Source organism: Capricornis sumatraensis, chromosome 16, assembly GCF_032405125.1.
Source record: "Capricornis sumatraensis isolate serow.1 chromosome 16, serow.2, whole genome shotgun sequence".
Lineage (NCBI taxonomy): Eukaryota > Metazoa > Chordata > Mammalia > Artiodactyla > Bovidae > Capricornis > Capricornis sumatraensis.
In genome coordinates this window covers 75,795,773-75,814,780 of record NC_091084.1, presented here as the reverse complement: position 1 = coordinate 75,814,780, position 19,008 = coordinate 75,795,773, and the positions used below count along the sequence as shown (strand labels likewise).

The 19,008-nt window shown below is 49.3% G+C and overlaps 1 protein-coding gene across 1 annotated transcript in view; it reads left to right on the top strand.

Moving 5' to 3' along the window:
- Positions 1–19,008, top strand: part of SYT13 (synaptotagmin 13) — a 38,833-nt gene that overhangs the window by 12,985 nt on the left and 6,840 nt on the right. Inside the window, exons 2-4 of the mRNA XM_068989290.1 lie at positions 13,581–13,806; positions 15,729–15,863; positions 17,343–17,644. Of these exons, the coding sequence (XP_068845391.1) occupies positions 13,581–13,806; positions 15,729–15,863; positions 17,343–17,644 (663 nt within the window). The remainder of the gene's footprint in view (positions 1–13,580; positions 13,807–15,728; positions 15,864–17,342; positions 17,645–19,008) is intronic.

Sequence of the window (19,008 nt, the reverse complement as noted above, 5' to 3'; positions counted from 1 at the left end):
AGATAGAGAAATTCCAAAACGTGAGCTTGAAGAAGGAGTTAAGGAAACAGTAAGATTTCTGGGAAGTACTGAGCTTAAGGTTGGTGACCGTGACTTTCTTATGGAACCGTCTGCCCTGTCGAGTGACTCTTCTGTGGAGCCCAGCTACTGGGTGCAGGCATCATCAGTGATTCACCTCGTGAGATCAGGGAAAGAATGGGGAGGTGAGGGAGATCTTTAGACTTCAGAAGGGTGCTGTTGACATCATGGCCCGGGCAACTGAATAGGGAAAGTTGCAAACTGGAGAAAGAGGAGAAAGAGTAGAGGCCTCCGAGGTCTGAAGATTCCTTGCGTTTGGAAGAACAGCTGAGAAGGGCTGGTCCCGCAGCTGGCCATGGGCACCCTGAAGGCAATATGCCCACCAGGGTCAAAGGTGCCAGAACCATCCCTTCCTTCCTTCACAAGGCCTATAGGGGACAGGATCAGGGCACAGAATTCGAGTAAGTAATTGATGGACTTAAAGTTGTTTCCGCTAGCTCTGCATATCCACGGATCTGAAAGGCCGACTCTTCTATGGCATTTTATATGAGGGACTTGCTTATCTGTGGGTTTGGTGTCTGAAGGGTTCCTGGAACCAATCCACCAGAAATCCTAAGGGATGGCTATGTTCAGAAGGCCAGATGGGTCAGCAGCTGGGTAAGTCAGCAGTCACTTCAGGTCAGTTCAGTCGCTCAGTTGTGTCCGATTCTTTAAGACCCCATGGGCTGAAGCACATCAGGCTTCCCTGTCCATCATCAACTCCCAGAGCCTACTCAAACACATGTCCATCATGTCAGTGATGCCATCCAACCATCTCATCCTCTGTTGTCCTCTTCTCCTCCTGCCTTCAATCTTTCCCAGCATCAGTCTTTTCACATGAGTCAGTTCTTCATATCAGGTGGGCAAAGTATTGGAGTTTCAGCTTCAACATCAGTCCTTCCAATGAATATTCAGGACTGGTTGGATCTCCTTGCAGTTCAAGAGACTGTCAAGAGTCTTCTCCAACACCACAGTTCAAAAGCATCAATTCTTCAGTGCTCAGCTTTCTTTATAGTCCAACTCTCACATCCATACATGACTACTGGAAAAACCATAGCTTTGACTAGACAGACCTTTGTTGGCAAAGTCTTGTCTCTGCTTTTTAATATGCTGTCTAGGTTGGCCATAGCTTTTCTTCCAAGGAGCAAGCGTCTTTTAATTTCATTTAATCCATCTGCAGTGATTTTGGAGCGCAGGAAAATGAAGTCTCTCATTGTTTTCATTGTTTTCCCATCTATTTGCCACAATGTGATGGAACTGGATGCCATGATATTAGTTTTTTTGAATATTGAGTTTTAAGCCAGCTTTTTCGCTCTCCTCTTTCACTTTCATCAAGAGATGAAAGTTTTTCTTTAGTTCTTTGCTTTTGCCATAAGGATGGTGTCATCTGCATATCTGAGGTTGTTGATATTTCTCCTGGCAATCTTGACTCCAGCTGTGCTTCATCCAGCCCAGAATTTCACATGATGTACTCTGCATGTAAGTTGAATAAGCAGGGTGACAATATACAGCCTTGTCATACTCCTTTCCCAAATTTGAACCGGTCCATTGTTGCATGTCCGTTCTAGCAGTCACATGTCATATGGTGTTTCTGGAAATTTTTATTGTAGGAAAACAAAAGACTCTAAAAGATGAGGGCCTTGAACCTGTAACCTCTGTAGCCCACAGGAGGATCAGGCAGGGGCCTGGCTCCCCTGAGCTGTGAGCCTGGCTGTCCCAGTGGCTTAGAGTCTGGAAAGCAGAGTCAACACCACCGATATGCTTTCCTTACTCTGGGCTGTGGGCTGAGATCTGGGCAATGTCAACAGCACGGACTGCCCCAAGGAGGCACACCAGGGCCTCGGCTCCTCAGGAGCAGAGGAGAAGGGGTGGCTCTGGCTGACACTACCACTGGAAAGAAATGGGGTTCCTGTGACTCCCAAGGGTGGCCTTGGGAGAATGCACTAATTGCAACAGCCTGTGAAATGGTTAATGCATTAATAAATAGTATGAATAATTAAGTCATCCTTATAATGATTCTTTTAAATGACTGAACCTCACATACAAGATGTATGGGGGGGATGAAGCACTCGGGCTTTGGGTTTCGGTTCCAATCTGCCCCTCACTTGCTGTGTGACGGTGGGTTAGTGACTTAAGTTTTCTGTGCCTCAATGTGACCATCTGTTAACTGTGTCATTGACACTGGATTGTCATGAGGATTCAGTCAGCTAATTCGGACAGGACAGTGCCCAGAACATTAGTGCTGGGCTGGAAAGCATCCAGAACCACGTTCCAGATCCTTCTCCCTGCACCCCCACCCCCACCCCCAATCCCACCCAAGCCTACCCCATTGTCTATCCCCTGTGCCCTCGTCCCAGGGGCCAGTTCTAGGCATGTGAACATTGCCCAGTTGCTCCTGGCCCCTGGATATTTCCAATGACTTGTTAGTTTCCTTAACCTTCCACACCTTTGTCAACATCTGCTTTATGAAATTCTCCTCAATTATCTGCTTTGAATGTGCCATCTGCTCCTGCCACAACCCGGTGGACAAGGTGCTCAATCAATGTTAGCTACAACCTTAATAAATAATAAGGGGGGGTCAGCGAGTCAGGAAGAGTGTATACAAATTGGCAAAGGTCAGGGCCCACATGGTGAGCCCTCTGTTTGCTCACAGCTTGATTGTTTAGAAACCACTTTCATTTTCTGATTTGATCCAGCATCTAGTATGATGCTTTACCACTGAGCCACCAGGGAAGGCCGTAAAAAAAAATAAAAGAAAAAAATGTAGGCGCTCATCTCTAGGGTTGTGTGAGGATCAAATACGTAAAGTCTGCTGCGTTTTGCAGAGCATCTGGTGCAGAGGAAGTGGTGGAGAGGTGGCAGCTATATTGTCCTGTCCGGTTTTGTGATGTGACTGGTGGAATCAGTGCAGACACCACCTACAAGGTTCTCTGGTGGGATCTTGCCACTCTGTGGCAACCCAGTGGAATTATTATTTATCCAAAAATCAGTTTGAATTCTGTGTCCTCCAGAAGTGTGGGGATAATGACAATACTCATTGTCCCTCCTCTTCTCACGGGGCTTTAAGCTTTGGTGGAACCCGTGGCTCTTTGAACACACTGCAGACTTTCAAGCTGCTGCCTTGACCCAAAAAGCCCTTCTGCTACTTCTGCACTTGGCAGAATGCTGCCTTGGATTTGGGGCTGGGAAGTGGGTGCAGCAACCAGAAGTCAGAGTCTCTGGATCGTCTGAAATCCTGTTTTCATTCCCCCAACCCCACCCTGTGACTTTTCCCCCAGGTAATGTTTGATGGGCTCCTATGTACCCTATCTCTTATTTAGCTGGTCTCCTCCCCTCAAATTTTAGCTCGGGAAGCCTTTCTTGATTTCAGATTCCTAGTGGACACAGCCTCATCACCATCTGTCCCTGTCTTGCAAGGACTTCTTACCTGAGATTGCTTTTTTGCATCTGCTGGTTTCTTGTTCCCACTGCCCTGGAAATGCCCAAGCCACGAGAGAATGACTGGACAGTGTTATTCCTGAAGCTGATAAGTATCTGGAGATTTAGTAAACGTCGAACAAATGAATGAATGACTGAAAGTAAAAAGTGAAATTGTCGGTCACTCAGTTGTGTGTGACTCTTTTGCTACCACACGGATGGTAGCCCATCAGGCTCCTCTGTCCATGCCATTCTCTAGGCAAGAGTACTGGAGTAAGTAGCCACTCCCTTCTCCAGGGGATCTTCCTGACCCAAGGATTGAACGCAGGTCTCCTGCTTTGCATGCAGATTTTTAACCACCTGAGATATCAAGGAGGCCCTGGTGAATCACTAGCAGCAGAGAAAGGGTTTTCTGTTATTCCCAGTTGTGGTTCATTCCTGCTGGTTTGGGTGAGGTGCATTTACCTGGCTGATAGATAAGCCTAGCTGGCAAGTCTACCCCACCAATAAACCCCCTAGTGTGTCGCCTTAGATGCCAGCTATGGGGCAGGGAGTGTGCTAAGTCAATCACAGACTGGCCTTTTTAGAATTTGAAATAATCACGGAAGGGAAAGAGGCCCGCAGGGGGTGAGTCTCAAGGGAAGGGGATTTAAGAAGGCACAGATCTATAACAAACAGAAGAAGAGGTGTTGGAAGGGATAACAAAAGATGTGTGGTGGCTGGGTTACCATGGAAACACTGCAAGGCGCCTGGACTGGAAGACAAGCTGCTTCTTCAAAGAGAATTTCACATTTGCAGGTTGAAATAAACCCTTCCGCCAGGACCTGACCCTGTGGATTCACCCATAAGTAGCCAAGAACTGGAGATCCTGGTATGAGCAGCTCCCCAGGAGCTGGAGATCTACCAGACAAAGAACTGTTTGTTGGAAGCCTAGAGGACTTGACTGAGAGGGAGGTCATGCTTGTGAGCAGCTGACCTTATCTCTCCACCTTGCCTGGAATTCTCAGACCTCCCCCAAACTAGAGGGTTCCCATGTGAGCTTCAGGGACCGCCTGCATCATAGTCACCTTTGGGAGATTCTTAGACACACAGATTCTTTAGGATCCACCTAGGACTTCTGAGACAAAGCAGGGAAGGAACCTGGACATCTGAATTTTACATTCCCCCAGGTGCCATTTCTACAGGTTGAAGTGTGGAACAGTGCTCAACCCTCTGCCTCTGACTAAAGGTGCGCAGGGGTGGAGTGGCCCAGGCATCAGTCTAAGTGGCACAAAAACGCAGGTGAACAAACGGTGATTCCAAATGTGACGAGGTGGTGAAGGGCTGGAGGCACAGCAGAGCAGGTAAAACAGAGAGCTCTGGCGGGGGCCAGCCTGGGTTTGAATCTCACCTTTACTGCTCACCAGCTGGCTGTGTGTCCTCATATGTGAAATGGGATTGGTCACAGCAACACTTCCTGATAGGGTTATTATGAGGATTTGTTGAGTTCATATCTGAATGGTACAGGGCGCAGGTGGGCAGAACCACAAGATGGAAGGGGCTTGGAGGACTCTGAGTTTGTAGAAGAGTGAACAGATTCTTGAAGACTAGAGAAACCAGTTTTCATTGTGTTCATCCACTGAGGTGAGGTTGGGTGTTGTTTGTTACAAAGCAGTTGGTCTTCCCTGACTAATACAAGGTCATGAACAAGTGGCCCAAGAAGGTACGATCAGCTGTAGGTGTGTGTAAGGATGCTTTACAGAGGGAATGGGCAAAAGGGGTCAAACCTCTGGGTTGGTTAAGAGCTTCTACAGCTGTACCCCAAATTCTTTCTAGGGGAGTTATCTATATGGTTGGAAGGAAAACTTGGATAGAGGGCCGTTCACACAGGCTGAGCTTCTAGGAGTTGTTCCTTTCCTGGAGACAAAATGACTTATTCTCAGTTAGCTTTCAGCTTGATTTTTTGCATGTTGTCCAACAGAGAGAGAGAGAGAAAGAGTTCTGCTTCTCCTCTAGGGCCTCTGTGTGTGTGTGTGTGTGTGTGTCTTGAAGAGCAGAGGGAATGTGTTACTAGCCAGTGTTATGGAAAATATTCCACATCACAAAATAAACAAGAAAACTTTTTCTATCCTTTCTTGTGGTAATTCAAAATATTTTAATACTGAGACATTTATATGGAGCCAAATACAAAAAGTCACACGAACTTTAAGATAGAACGAGAGATTTCAGTAGAGAGGTCCAATTGTTCTAGACTTCCCATTCCCTGGAGCACATGTTAGCTTTGTTGCCGTTGGTGCTGCTTTGGAAGTGAAGTTTGAGAAACACTAATCCAGACACCAGAAAGCCTAATTCAGCAGGTGGGCTAGAGGTGTGTGTGTGTGTGTCTCTGTGTGTATCTCTGTCTAAATTTTATTGTGATGCAGTTGTCATACAGTGAAATGGAAGCATCTGAAGTCACTAGTTTATGATGATCAGTTTTGACAAATATGTATCCTCTAGGCTGTAACCCACACTTCTGCCATGCCTCTTACCACTCAATTTTCCCTGGAAGCGATCAGGACCACTGTTCTAAGTTCTATCATCATTGGTTAGTTTCACCTGTCCTAGAGCTTAATTTCCATCAATGTTTCTCAACCTTGGCACTGTTTACATTGGGGTGAGATAATTCCTTGTTGTGGGGAGCTATCCTGGGAAATGTAGGGTGATAGCTAGCAGCTTTCTGGCCTCTTAACTGGCAACAACCTCCACCCCCAGTTGGGACAAACAAAAAATATCTCCAAACATTACAGATGTTCCCTGAGTTGCGAACCATTGATATAAATGAAATCACATAGTATAGATGAATATGTATTATGACTTTTTTTGTGCATCATGTTTTTGTGATTTTTCCCTTTTGTTGTATGTATTGACGATTCATTTCTTTACTTTTAAGGAATATTCCATTGTAAGAACATGCCATAAGGCATCTAGCCATTGTCCTGTTGATGGCCACTTGCCTGATTTCTGTTTTGGGCTAGTACGATTCAAGTTACTATCAGTATTCATGTGTAAGTCTTTTTGTCAACAAACATTTTTCTCTTCCTTGGAATAATACCTAGGCGTGGAACTGTTGGGTCAGAGGGTAGATATATATTTAAGTTTTTAGAAACTACTAGTTGTCGTTCATAATAGCCAAGACATGGAAGCAACCTAAACGTCCAGCAACAGATGGATGGATAAAGAAGATGTGGTACTACTCCTCCATAAAAAGAATGAAATAATGCCATCTGCAGCAACATGGGTGGACCCAGAGATTATCACACTAAGTGAAGTAAGTCAGAAAGAGAAAGACAAGTACCGTATGATAGCACTTATATGCAAAATCTAAAATATGATAGAAATGAACATTTTTATAAAGCAGAAACAAACTCAGACACAGAAAACAAATTTATGGTTATCAAAGGGGAAAGGGGTTGGGGGAGGGGTGAACTGAGAGTTTGGGGTTAGCAGATACAAGCTCCTGTATAGAAAGCATGCAGGGCAGCAAAAGAGACACAGATGTAAAGAACAGACTTTTGGACTCTGTGGAAGAAGGTGAGGGTGGGATGGTTTGAGAGAATGGCGCTGAAACATGCATATTACCATATGTGAAATAGGTGGCCAGTGCGAGTCCGATGCATGAAGCAGGGCGACCAAAGCCAGTGCTCTGGGACAACCCAGAGGGATGGGATAGGGGAGGGAGATGGGGGGGAGTTTCAGGATGGGGGCGGGGACACATGTATACCTGATTCATGTTGATGTACGGCAAAACCCATCACAATATTGTAAAGTAATTATCCTCCAATTAAATTAATTAGTTAAAAATAAGCAAGGTTCTACTGCATAGTATCGGAAACTAACGCAATCTTATAAACCAACTATACTTCAATTAAAATAAAACAACAGCTTTGAACAACTAGTAAAATTGGATTTTTTGTAACCTAGTGTCAGAGATATTCCATCCTGTTTGCAGATTTTATTCATCAGAAGCAATTCACAAGGTTCAGCCGATAATCAAGGGTGAAGAATGACGCAAAGGTGAGACCCCCGGGGAGGTGAGGGTCCCTGGGACTGTAGCACTTGCTTCAGCAGCCCTGAAAAGGGGAGTAGCTACCCACTCCAGTATTCTTGCCTGGAGAATTCCGTGGACAGAGGAGCCCTGTGAGCTACAGTCCACGGAGTTGCAGAGAGTCGGATATGGCTGAGCAACTGACACACACACATCTCATCACAGATGAAGTTAAAAAATGTTGATGATCCATCCTAATGCATGGATCCACGTTGCAGAGATGCCAGTCAAATAAGTATCTCCAGTGTTTCCAAGGGCTTGCCATGCCTGCTTGTGCGCTAAGCACTCGACACCCGGCTGTCTTTTCTACTCCTCAATACAGCCTCAGACACAGATCCTATTGCTAACATGCCCTTCTTACAGATAAGAAACCAGGGGCACAGAGAGGCTAAACAGATCCAAGATCACACAGTGAGTAACTGGCTGAGCCTGGAGCCCAACCAAACCATTTATTTTAGAGCATCAGTTCTGATGACCAGGCTATATTTCAAACCCTGTTACACATGTTAGTGTGCATAATTACCAGTTTTAGAGCCCAGAAGGACAGAGATTGTCAGGTCCCTGGCCTCTGATCCAGCTCCCCTCTGAGGGGGGCTTTGCTGTGCTCAGCTGCAGACCCCAGCCGCAGTGGCCCATGTTTGGCCTCATCTGAATACTCTATGTTCAACTCGCTCCTCTCTCCCATCTCTTTTTTTTTAAAGTTCAAATATAAAGGGTGAAGCCATCTGCTTCCATTTACATCTGGGTCTGTTTCCCCCACCGGTAACTTCCTGAACGCTGTGATGCTTTAAGATGGATGTCCCAGTGCAAAAACCCTAATTAACAAAACAGTCTTTAGGTGAAAAAATTAATCACGTCACAAAAGGGGTCACATAACATCTCTAGTAAGGTTAAACGTTTGTTTACAGATCATTAACTTCATAATTAATTTCCTTTTTTTTTTTTTCAACATAAGCCCCGTAGGAAAGGACAGCATCTGTCTTGTTCACTTCTGTGTTCCTGCCACTTAGCGGAGGACCTGGCCTGTCATAGGGGATCAATAAATATTTGTTCATTAAATGAAGGTTTGCCCCTCCTCGCCCTGCCATCTGTCTTAGCCTGGATGACGGGAAAGCTGAGCCTGCTGAGCCTCTGTTAATTAGCAAGTGCCGTCCAGGGATGTAGGAGGGAGGCGGGGAGGGGCACACACACAGGGAGTGTCAGAGCCGGCCACCAGCCAGTCCCAAGGGCGACTGCTGGATCTCCAGGGGTCACCTTCCGAAAGGCCGCTGGACACCGTTGGGAGCAGTAGCGAGGAGGAAGTGGGGCGCCCTCGGTGGTCAAGTTCTTCCATGGAGCTTTAATCCTTGACACATCGGGGTTGCCTCTGGGTGCACCCAGTGTGTCCCTGGGTGTCTCAGACCTCAGAAGCCACAGAGAAGCCCCAAGGCAGGCAAGAGGGGTGTGGCATGGATGTGACATGAGGCAGTTTGGGGCTGTGCCCACATGGAGCTGGTCAGTGACCATGCAGATCTGGCCACATGGGGAGGAGTAAGCGGCCCACAGCTCCAGAGACAGGTGAGGAGGGAGAAGCCAAGGAGACGCATCACAAGGGGCTGATGCTCCAATGAGGGTGTCTCTCCCATCTCTGCACCTGTGATGCTGAGCACAGCTGGGTGTTCCCTAGTTGTTGAATGCCTCCCTCCACTGGAAACCTTCCTGATTCACCCTGCCTCTCTATTTCCAAGCCCTCTTCTCTGGGTTCAAGGGATGCTTAGAAAGAGGACCCCACTTTGAAAGACTGCCCCGCCAACATCCACAGCGTAAGGCTTGAGCTCAGGTCCTTCCTTGGGGTCTGCTCCCCTGACCACCTCCTTCCTCCCAGCATTCTTGCCCTCCACCTCTAATCCTTTCCCAGGCTCCCTCCCTCAGCGCCCAAACCTCTTTTCTGCTTCCTGGGCATTGATGTTTAAGCTATTTAAGTGGAAACAGATGCATTTGAAAGATGTGGTGGAACAGGGTTTTAAAATGCAATAAATAAGATTGTACAAGGGAAGGAGATAGGTCATCAGAGGCTGCGTTCACCACTTGGAGAAGCTCATGGAGTGGTCGGCAGGCTCTGCTCTCTGTGAGATCAAGGGCAATAATCATTCTTCACTAAAGGCAGCCATGGCTGTGCAGGATCTTACCCACACTGGGCAAGAAGCAGCAACCAGTGAGGATGCCTTTGGCTGGACACACAGGGGCTTGGGGAGAGGTTTGAGTCTAGGCAGTTTCTCTACGTCAAGGTCGTGATCTCCTGTGTCGCTTGATAAAAATGCATGGCATCTGTTCAGGATGCTTTTGGCCACAATCCACAAAGACCCCAATCCAAAGAGGCTCCAACAATAAGAACAATATTGTTCATGTAACCGGAAGTGCAGCGGTAAGACAGCTTCCAGGCTTGGTTGAGTTGGTGGCTTCGTGACACTGTCATCAAAGACACAGCTTCCTTCTGTCTGTCCACCCTGTGGTGCACCTTGGCAGCTCTGTCCTAAGACTGGTCACCTTGCGGTCACGAGTCAGAACCACGTGCTTCCTATTCAGCAGGGGAGAGCATCTCTTCTATTGCTGTGGAAAGCAAGTCCTTTCATTCCGTCCGGGTGGTTTCCCCAGGACAGTCCCCAAGGTGATGCCAAGAACAAATAGAGTCAGACCAAACAGTACCCCCTCCCCACCCTTGCCCTGGAACTGGAGTGGGATCCAAAAGAGCCCGGTGACCTGGAGGGAAGTGGGAGGAAAGAGGGGATCAATGTTGACGGGCACCCAAGAAAAACCCAGTCAGATACAGGCTCCTGAGGTTCTCAGGGGCCACGCAAAGTGAGACCCACTCAGTAGTGAGGAATGCGAGCCCAGGTTCTGCAGGGACTGGAAGTGACAGGCTGACCCTCACTCAGAACTGAGCCCAATGATTATTTCCCCTCTTAAAAATGCAGAGTCAGCCTGATTTGATCAAATTGGGAATTAATCAACATAACCCTTTTCTGAGAAGGGCATAGCAACCCACTCCAGTATTCTTGCCTGGAGAATCCTGTGGACAGAGGAGCCTGGTGGGCTACATTCCATGGGGTCTCAGTCAGACACGACCGAAGCAACTTGGCTTGCACACACACAACCCTTTTCTAAAATGATTGAACTAAGGTGAAACAAAATATAAAATATAAACGTGTTCCCCAGACCAGCCTGACAGCCCCAGTTCTGGCCCCAACAAGTGACAGAAAAGGACGACTCTGAGAAGAGGATGTGGTCCAGTCCCTGTGGGAAGCCGTGGGATGCTGCAGTTGCCACTGAGAATCCAGCGTCCAAAACAAACAGGGATTTTTTTTTTTTTTTTTTGAGAAGCAGCTGCGAGGCAGTGGAAATGACGCAAACTTGAAGTGAAAATATGCGGAGGCTTGATGGTATACCCCTCTTCAGTTGTATGACCTTGAATTTCCTCCATCCTCCCTTTCCTTATTGTGAAGGAGAATAGTTAGCGTAACTCAGACTTGGATGCAATATTAGAGGTGGGCACGACTTTGTGGAGGACAGACAGACATGGGGACATCGGCCATTGCTCTGCGTGTCTCCTCCCGGGGCCTGGCCTTCCTCCCGCTCCTTCCACCTTCCAGACACCCTCTCCTTTCGGGTCTAGCTCGCGCCCTGGCTCCCAGGACGGCTCTGCTTGCCTCGCCGCAGGTGTCCTCTGCCCTGCCCCATCTGTCACTCACACAGGCTGTCTGCTGCCTGCCTCTGTCCTGCTTGCCAAACACACTGTCACTTACTCTCCTGTTCCTGATGGTCTCCCCAGCTCATCCGCGAGTAAAGAACCGTGTCTCCCACCTCTTTGTTGCTCAGCATGTGGGAGTGAAACAAGCCTTGAAATCACCTCTTCCTTGAGTGATATAACTGAGAGGCGAAATGATCTGCTGAAAGTTGCTCAGCTCAGACAGTTAGGTCAGTACTAGAAGCGAGGTCCCTGGATGCCCAGTGGCACTCTCGATGGGGTGGAGGTGCAAAGGAGACCTGACTTTGCAAGGCATACACCTCCTCCCAGGGTGATTTGCCGAAATGCGTGATCATGACAAGCTTCTCTGATGGGTGGGTGCTGCCTGCTAAAGGCTTGAAGGCAGAGAAAAAGGTTGGGAGCCACTGGGGCCGTGGGCTTTGGGTCTAGGCTGGTCTAGGTTCAGTCTTGTCACTGCCCTCACTCTGGCCCCAGGAAACCTTTGTCCGTGGAAGTCAGCAAGTGCTTTTCCAGCTCATGCGTGCCAGATGCACTCAACAGAGATCAGGGTAGATGTGTTTCGGCTGTATTACAGCCTACTGGGCAGTGTTCCCAAGGGAGGGTGAGGTGTTTTATCCCCTCTGAGCCCCTTAGGGAGCTCTGATGGATGCATAATGCACTGCGGGGACAGCAGCCCTCAGGTGTCCGCAGGAAGTGGGTCTTGTGTCTTGTCTCATTAGCACCTTCTCATGGACTTCGTCCATTGTCCAATCAATGAAGATAGTTAGGGATGCCTCCTACCATCAAGTTCCAGCCTCCCCCAGGAATATCTGGGGACAGAGTTTCAACCAGGTCAGAGTGTCCAGGAATTAGTTGTCCTGGGGTAATGAAATGTACAGAGGGCAACCACTAAACATGAGCTTTGAAACAGTGCAACCACCGCCCTGCTCCAGGGCTGCACGGACTTCCCAATCTCTGAGTCACTCCTGCCACCGGGCAGAGCCACCTTGACCCCTGGCCAGCCCTTCCCACAGCCACAGAGAGTGGAGGGGCTGGAGGAGAGCCTGGAGCAGGCAGCTGCTTGGGGGCCCTGCTGTGGGTTGGTACCTGCCTCGGTCTGAGGGCTGTTTTGTGGGTGGCCCACCCAGTGTGCCAGCGTTTCAAGCTCTAGATCTGACCATCATCTCCTATTTCCTGGGGACTGGGCAGGTCCCCAGTATTGCTGCCTGTTATGTAACTTAGAATCTGTCAAATAAGAGAAATCTCAGTCCCCAGTGGAGGCAAAGATAGAAGATTCCACTCCTGTATGAGGGAGCTTTGCTTACTTAAGGCTTGACAAGCAGGTGGGTAAAGATGCCCTTTCCTCCAAGTGGAACTAAGTCCTACCCCAGGGCACATAGCCAGGCAAGTGGAGCACAAATCACATTTTGGTCCTTATCTGGGCATCTTTGCACAGTGCACAAACCGCACAACTGAACATGGGAGCCCTAGCCATAAGTATGTATTGCGTGCTCCCCATGACCAGACGCTGCAGGAGCAAGGCAAGACATAATCCCTGTGCTTATGGAGATTGCACACTAGTGGGAGAGACTGACCACAACAGGCCAGGCAGTGATGGAGACAGTACAGGGTGAAAGCCATGCTCTAAAGCAAAGTGCAGAATGAGGTGGTAGGAAGGGACAGACTTGGAGGAGGGACTTAACTTAGAGCCTGTGGAGGTGGAGGTGGGTGGTTTGTGGGCCAGAAGCCAGACCCAGAAAGAGTTCAGTCTGTTTGAGAAGCAGGTTGCTCAGTGGCTGGAGAGGGATTTGGGGGTGATGTCAGAAAGGTGAACACGGCCAGGCTGGGCAAGCACTTACGGGTCACTGCAGGGAGTTTAGATTTGGTTCTAAGTGTGGTGGGACCACATTCATTTCTGAGTCACTGAGTGGTGAAGGGGAGGGGAAGAAGGAATGAGAGAGGAAGACAAGGAGAAGAGAAAACAAAGGCAGATGAGAGCAGGGGGGGGAGGGTAACCACGACAGGCCTGGGGGACTCCTCTGGACACAGCAGCAGGGCGCCTGGGCCACGGATGCCCAGGGGCTGGACCGACAGGGCTGACATCTCGGCAGGCCCCGGCGTGATTCACGATGGTGGAGATTCTGCTGCACTTGGCGATGATATTTTGCCTCCCCAGGTCATGTTCCTCGGAGCAGAAAGGAACCCCAGCCCTTCCTCTGTCTCCCTTGAAAGCTCAGGTCATCTCTTCTCCCTTCTGTGGATGGAAACAGGCAAGCGGACCTCTTGTGGGCTAACTGGAGTGATTTGTGTTTGCAGTTTAATGTCAAAAAGTCCACAGAGCCCGTCCAGCCCCGAGCCCTCCTGAAGTTCCCAGACATCTATGGACCCAGGCCAGCTGTGACGGCCCCGGAGGTCATCAACTATGCTGACTACACACTGAAGACCACGGCAGAGCCTGCTGCACCAGCCAGCCCCCAGGCCCCGAATGACAGCCGCCTCAAGAGGCAGGTCACAGAGGAGCTGTTCGTCCTTCCTCAGAATGGTAGGGCTCTCCTGCCCCTCACTCTGTGGACAACACCCAGCAGGGCTGGAAAGCATCTCGAGATGGTGGGCGTGGCCAGCCCGTGTCCGCAGCGTTGGACACTGGGCAACCAGGTCAGAGGGCACCAGGCTTTGGAATTACACTCCATTATTCCCCACGTGTTCCCACATTGTGTCTTCCCAAGGCCTCCAGCTTTCCACTGGGAAATGGAGAGTCCCTTCCAAGCTGTATGTACAACTACAAAGGGGATAAAGAGTTGTGGTTAAACTGTGGGCTTCATTCAGAGTCATGGGTTTAATTCTCTCCCCTTTTATGTACCCATTGTGCGACCCTGGTCGTACTGATCATCTTTCTGGGCCTCAGTTTCCCTGGGTATAAAATAAGATGACACTATCACCTGTCCAGTAAGGTTGTTGTAAAATGTAACTATAACAATGCATATGAAGTGTTTAGATCAGAGCCTGGCACAAGGATATAGTCAAAGCATCATTATTATTATTCTCCTTCTCATCAACATCAAGAATGGAACACCTTTTCGTGTAAGGCACTTTGCTGGGCCCTGGGGCAGATATGGAAACAGAGACAGTCCCTAACCCAAAGGAGCAGAGCACACAGACTTTTATAAGGAGATAAAAAAAACCCAGCCAGGAGAATGGATTGTTATGTGGTTTGGGGTTTTGTTCTGTGTGGTTAGAGAGGGGGATGGTGGAAACAGAAGCAGCATAACCGGCTCTGACGCTGACCCGACTCCTAAGGCATCTCTTGGTCGGGGGCTCCCACAAGCAAAGATCCTCACTGGCCCTTTGTCGGGCTCAGGGTCCTGATTCTTGAAGCTCCATCCACGCCCGCATTTCCCAGGGTGCTGGCTTTGGTTTGGTCATGGTTTGGTTTGGAGTTTGAAGGCTGAGGCAGTCTGAGGGCTGACAGCGCTGGGTGCCAGGCAAGCCCTGTCTGGCGCTGACTCTGCTGCTGTTGTCCAAGCCACCTGGGTCCCGAGTGCTTGTGTGTCTGGCTTTCCACGTGGCTGTTCACATCCTGGTCAATTCGTTCCTTGCTTAGACACACTAGGGAGATTCTTCACTACTTGCAGGAACCCGATAATGAACCATTTTGGAAATTAAATACTCCTCTATGTTTTTACCCTTGAAATTAATTCTGAAAATTAAAAAAAAATTAATTCTTATTTGTTTCAAGTGAAGTCTGCTGCAGCTGCTGGATCCTTTTATTCTTGAATTATCCCTGAGTAATGAGAACCTTCCAGATGTTTGGCTGCAGTCCAAGTTAGGGGAAGCGTGAGTGATAGCTGTAGTTTTACTAACTGAATGAAAGATAAGGTCATTCATTTATTCAGCAAGTGATCACTGAACATGCACTAAAGGCTACTCTACTCTCCCTAAGCTTGACTCATTGTTTGACATTTATTTCCAGCCTGGCTTGGACTCTGTGGAGAGGTGGAGCTGGAGATGGGCTGGGGAAGGGTTTGCCTGACACAGGCTGACTAGAGTCACATACGCTGGGAGTTTTCTCTGCTGAAAACTCACCAGGGGCCAGGCCCTGAGCTAAGCGCTTTTCTCACTTTATTTCATTTAATGCTCACCGTAATTCCAGGAAGAAGGAACCGCTGTCACTCCCATTCTAAAGATGAGGAAACCGAGGTTCAAAGACGTCAAGTAACTTGTCCGGGATCACATAACTGTTATGTAGCAGCTCGTGTCTGACGCCAAAGCCCAGGTCTTGCCCACTGGGCTGTGATGGTCCCTGGAAGTTGATGCCCAGGACCACAGATGGTACCACCATGCTTTTGCACCCAGTTAGGAAGCTTTTGGTTTGGGGTCGTGGCCTAGCTGGCAGAGATGGAAAATTATGGGCTGGAAAACAGGATCCCAGTGTCGGTATCAGCAATGACTTCACCTTCTTGATAGGTGTGGTGGAGGATGTCTGTGTCATGGAGACCTGGAACCCAGAGAAAGCCGCCAGTTGGAACCAAGCTCCCAAACTTCACTACTGCCTGGACTACGACAGGCAGAAGGCTGAACTATTTGTGACTCGTCTGGAAGGTATGCTCTTAGCTGACTTTCACGGCCTTCTGTGTGCCTGTCTGCCTGAGCGTCTGTGGCTGGAGCGAGCACTGGGGGCTCGATGAGCACTCTGCAACAAACAAGACCCTGAGGCGTGTGATCCTCAGATACACAGGAGTTTTTCCTCTCTCTCATATACCAGTCCAAACTGGGGATTCCTGGTTGGCGGCCATCTTTCCTCCAAATAGTGATTCAGGGACCAGCTCCTCCTCTCTGAGGCCTCCTTGTGGCCTATTCCCAGCAAGTGGAAAGATGGGGAGAACAGGGAGAGGGCACAGCCATTCCTTAGAAACTGTAACCTATGTATGCTTACTTCCCATTGGCTGAAACTAAGTCACAGGACGGCAGACTGTAATGGAGGCTGGGAAATGTGGCTTACCGGGTCCCCAGTTAAAAGAATGGGTTTTTTTTGGTTTGTTTTGATAAACAGCTAGTCATCTCTGTTATAGAGGCCTTTGACATTGAACAGGGCTTTGCGCTGGACACAGAGGGTGTTCTGAATGGTCAGCAAAGTTTCTGTGGTCCTAGAACCAAGCAGTCTTTCCTATGGAATCAGATTGTTCCTGGTCTCCCTACCCTGATAATTCATTTTACCATCGACAAACAAAGCTAAGACTTTGCAAAGGACATGGGGCTAAAAATGGGCTACTCTGTGATGCCTGGAAACTAGAAGCTGGGAACAAGAAAAACTGGAGTTTTGTATTTAATTTTGCTTTCTTGATGGAGTATTTTTCCTTTTAGCTTTCTTGTATGATTTTTTTTTTAGTGTTTCATAGACTTTCTTACATTTGGTCTTAACAATAGTCCCATTTTACAGATTTGAAAACTAAAGTCTAACAACATCAAGTGACTTGTCTAAGATCACTCTGGCTATTTGGTGCCAGAGTCAGGATGAGGCCAGTTCCCCTGAAGCTCAGTTCAGGTTTCTTTCTATTAGGACACATGGCCTTTGTTCTTTATTCTCTCATTCTGCATAACACTAGATACCACTTCACATATTGTCACTGAGGAAGCAGTAATGAAAGCTCTCCAGGTGCAAACTGGAAAGCTCCACTGGGAAAGCATTAAAAACACCGAGGTTCGGAACGTAAAACAACACTCATGAAGTTGTGGCCCAGCGATTCACATCACAAGTGGTTATGTGATAAATATTTAAAATAGAGAACAAATGAGTTATGGTATCCATGGCAACCCTAATAAAAATCATCAGCAGTTTGTGGGCCCAGGCGCCTTGGGGAAGTCTCGGAATAATGAGAAGGATCTCCTATTTCCGAACGGCTTCCCAAAAGGCGATCTCACAAAGCCAGCGTGGTCAGGCAGCCCCGGTGGGGTCTCTTTCAGACCCCCAAGGTCATGGCCGTTAAGGTAGATTCTGCAGCTCACAGCAGGGCCATGCTTCCCGCCTCCCCTGGTCCCTGACAAGCCCCCGCGTCTGTGCCCGTTTCTCCCTGGCTGCAGCTGTGACCAGCGACCACGATGGAGGCTGTGACTGCTACGTCCAGGGCAGTGTGGCCAACAGCATGGGCTCCGTGGAGGCCCAGACGGTCCTCAAGAAGCGGGAGCTGCGCACCACGTGGGAGGAAGGCCTGGTGCTCCCCCTGGCCGAGGAGGAGCTCCCCGCAGCGACCTTGACGCTGACCCTGAGGACCTGCGACCGCTTCTCCCGCCACAGTGTGGTCGGGGAGCTGCGCCTCGGCCTGGATGGGGTGTCCGTGCCCCTGGGGGCCGCCCAGTGGGGCGAGCTGAAGACTTCCATGAAGGTAGGGTCGCCTCTCCCTGGGGTGGCAGGCCAGGACTGGGCCAGTGCTCATGAAACGAGCTTGGAGACCTTCCCAGCCTGGGGATGGGAGTCTGGGCAGGGAGGCAGCGTGTAAAAGTAAGGTGGAGTCTTGAATAGGGTGGGCGGGGGGCGGTTAGAGGAGACCGATAGCCCAGGATTTGGGGATTCCTGGGGCCTAGTCTTGCCAGGTGCTTGCCAGGCACAGATACCCCTGCCCCTGGCCTCACCATCATGGAAAAGATCGCACTGTGAGCGCCCTGACTCCGGTGCTGGCGATGCTTATCCCCACCTAGAACCATTCACACTCCCTGTCACCTCCACTGCATGCCAGGCCCTGCAGGGGAGAGGAGCACCTCTACTCATAGAGGGTACAAGCCAGAGGGAGAAACTGGAACGAACGACGGCGATGATGATGGTGGCTGTGATACTGATGATATCTACATAAGACATCTAAGAGGGGCCTGACTGAAGTGCTCTGGGACAGAGAGTTCTAGAAGGCCTGGTGTGCAGTGGCGTTTGTGCTGGACTTTGAATGAGTGACCACGAATGGGGGCCCAGGCTGGGTCTCCGCACCCCTCCCCAGCTGCCAAAGCCGTGAGTGGAAAACAGTCATCTGCTGAGATGTCATGCTGTCCAGAGAGGTTCCTTGGAGAGCCAACCACCAATCCCCACAGGCCAGGGCAGTGAGCAGGTCAAGGAGGGTCAGTGCTGCGGGACAGTGTGTGGTTATTTACACCCCCATTCAAGGGCCTGCCATGATGGTGCCTAGAGGGACCCTTCTGGATGGCCAGTCTCTCAACCAGCTGGTCAGTGCCTTCTCTGGAGACTAGATAGCCTGCCAAGCCTAAAATAGTTACTATCTGGCCCTTTATAGAAAAAGTTTGCCGACTCCCGTGAGTATTAAAAATAGGAAGAAGAGTAGTAATTTTTGAGCACTGACCATCTATCAGTTGCTGTGCTTGGAACTTTACCTGAGTTCTGCCCCCAGTGAGCAAAGCAGGACTGATGACAGGAGTATGCGCTGATAGGCAAGAGCAATGTGGCTTAGAGAAGCTCAGTAACCGGCGTGGGGTTGCCCAGCTGGGACCTGGCATGCTCGGCCTTGAGGTCAGGTCAGTGTGCTGGTAAAGCCCGCATTGCCCTGCCGCCGCCATGGGACATAAGTGCCCGGTAGTACAGGAGCCGTGGCCAGCAGGCGCCGTTCCTGATGGACACCACGGGAGGAGAGAGTACACTTTCGCTCCCCGTCTGCTGCGATCTCTTCTTTGCCTCATTTTCCTCTCTTTCCCAGGCTCAGAAAATTGATAAACATTGACAGCCACTCTCAGCTGGAACCAGGCTGTT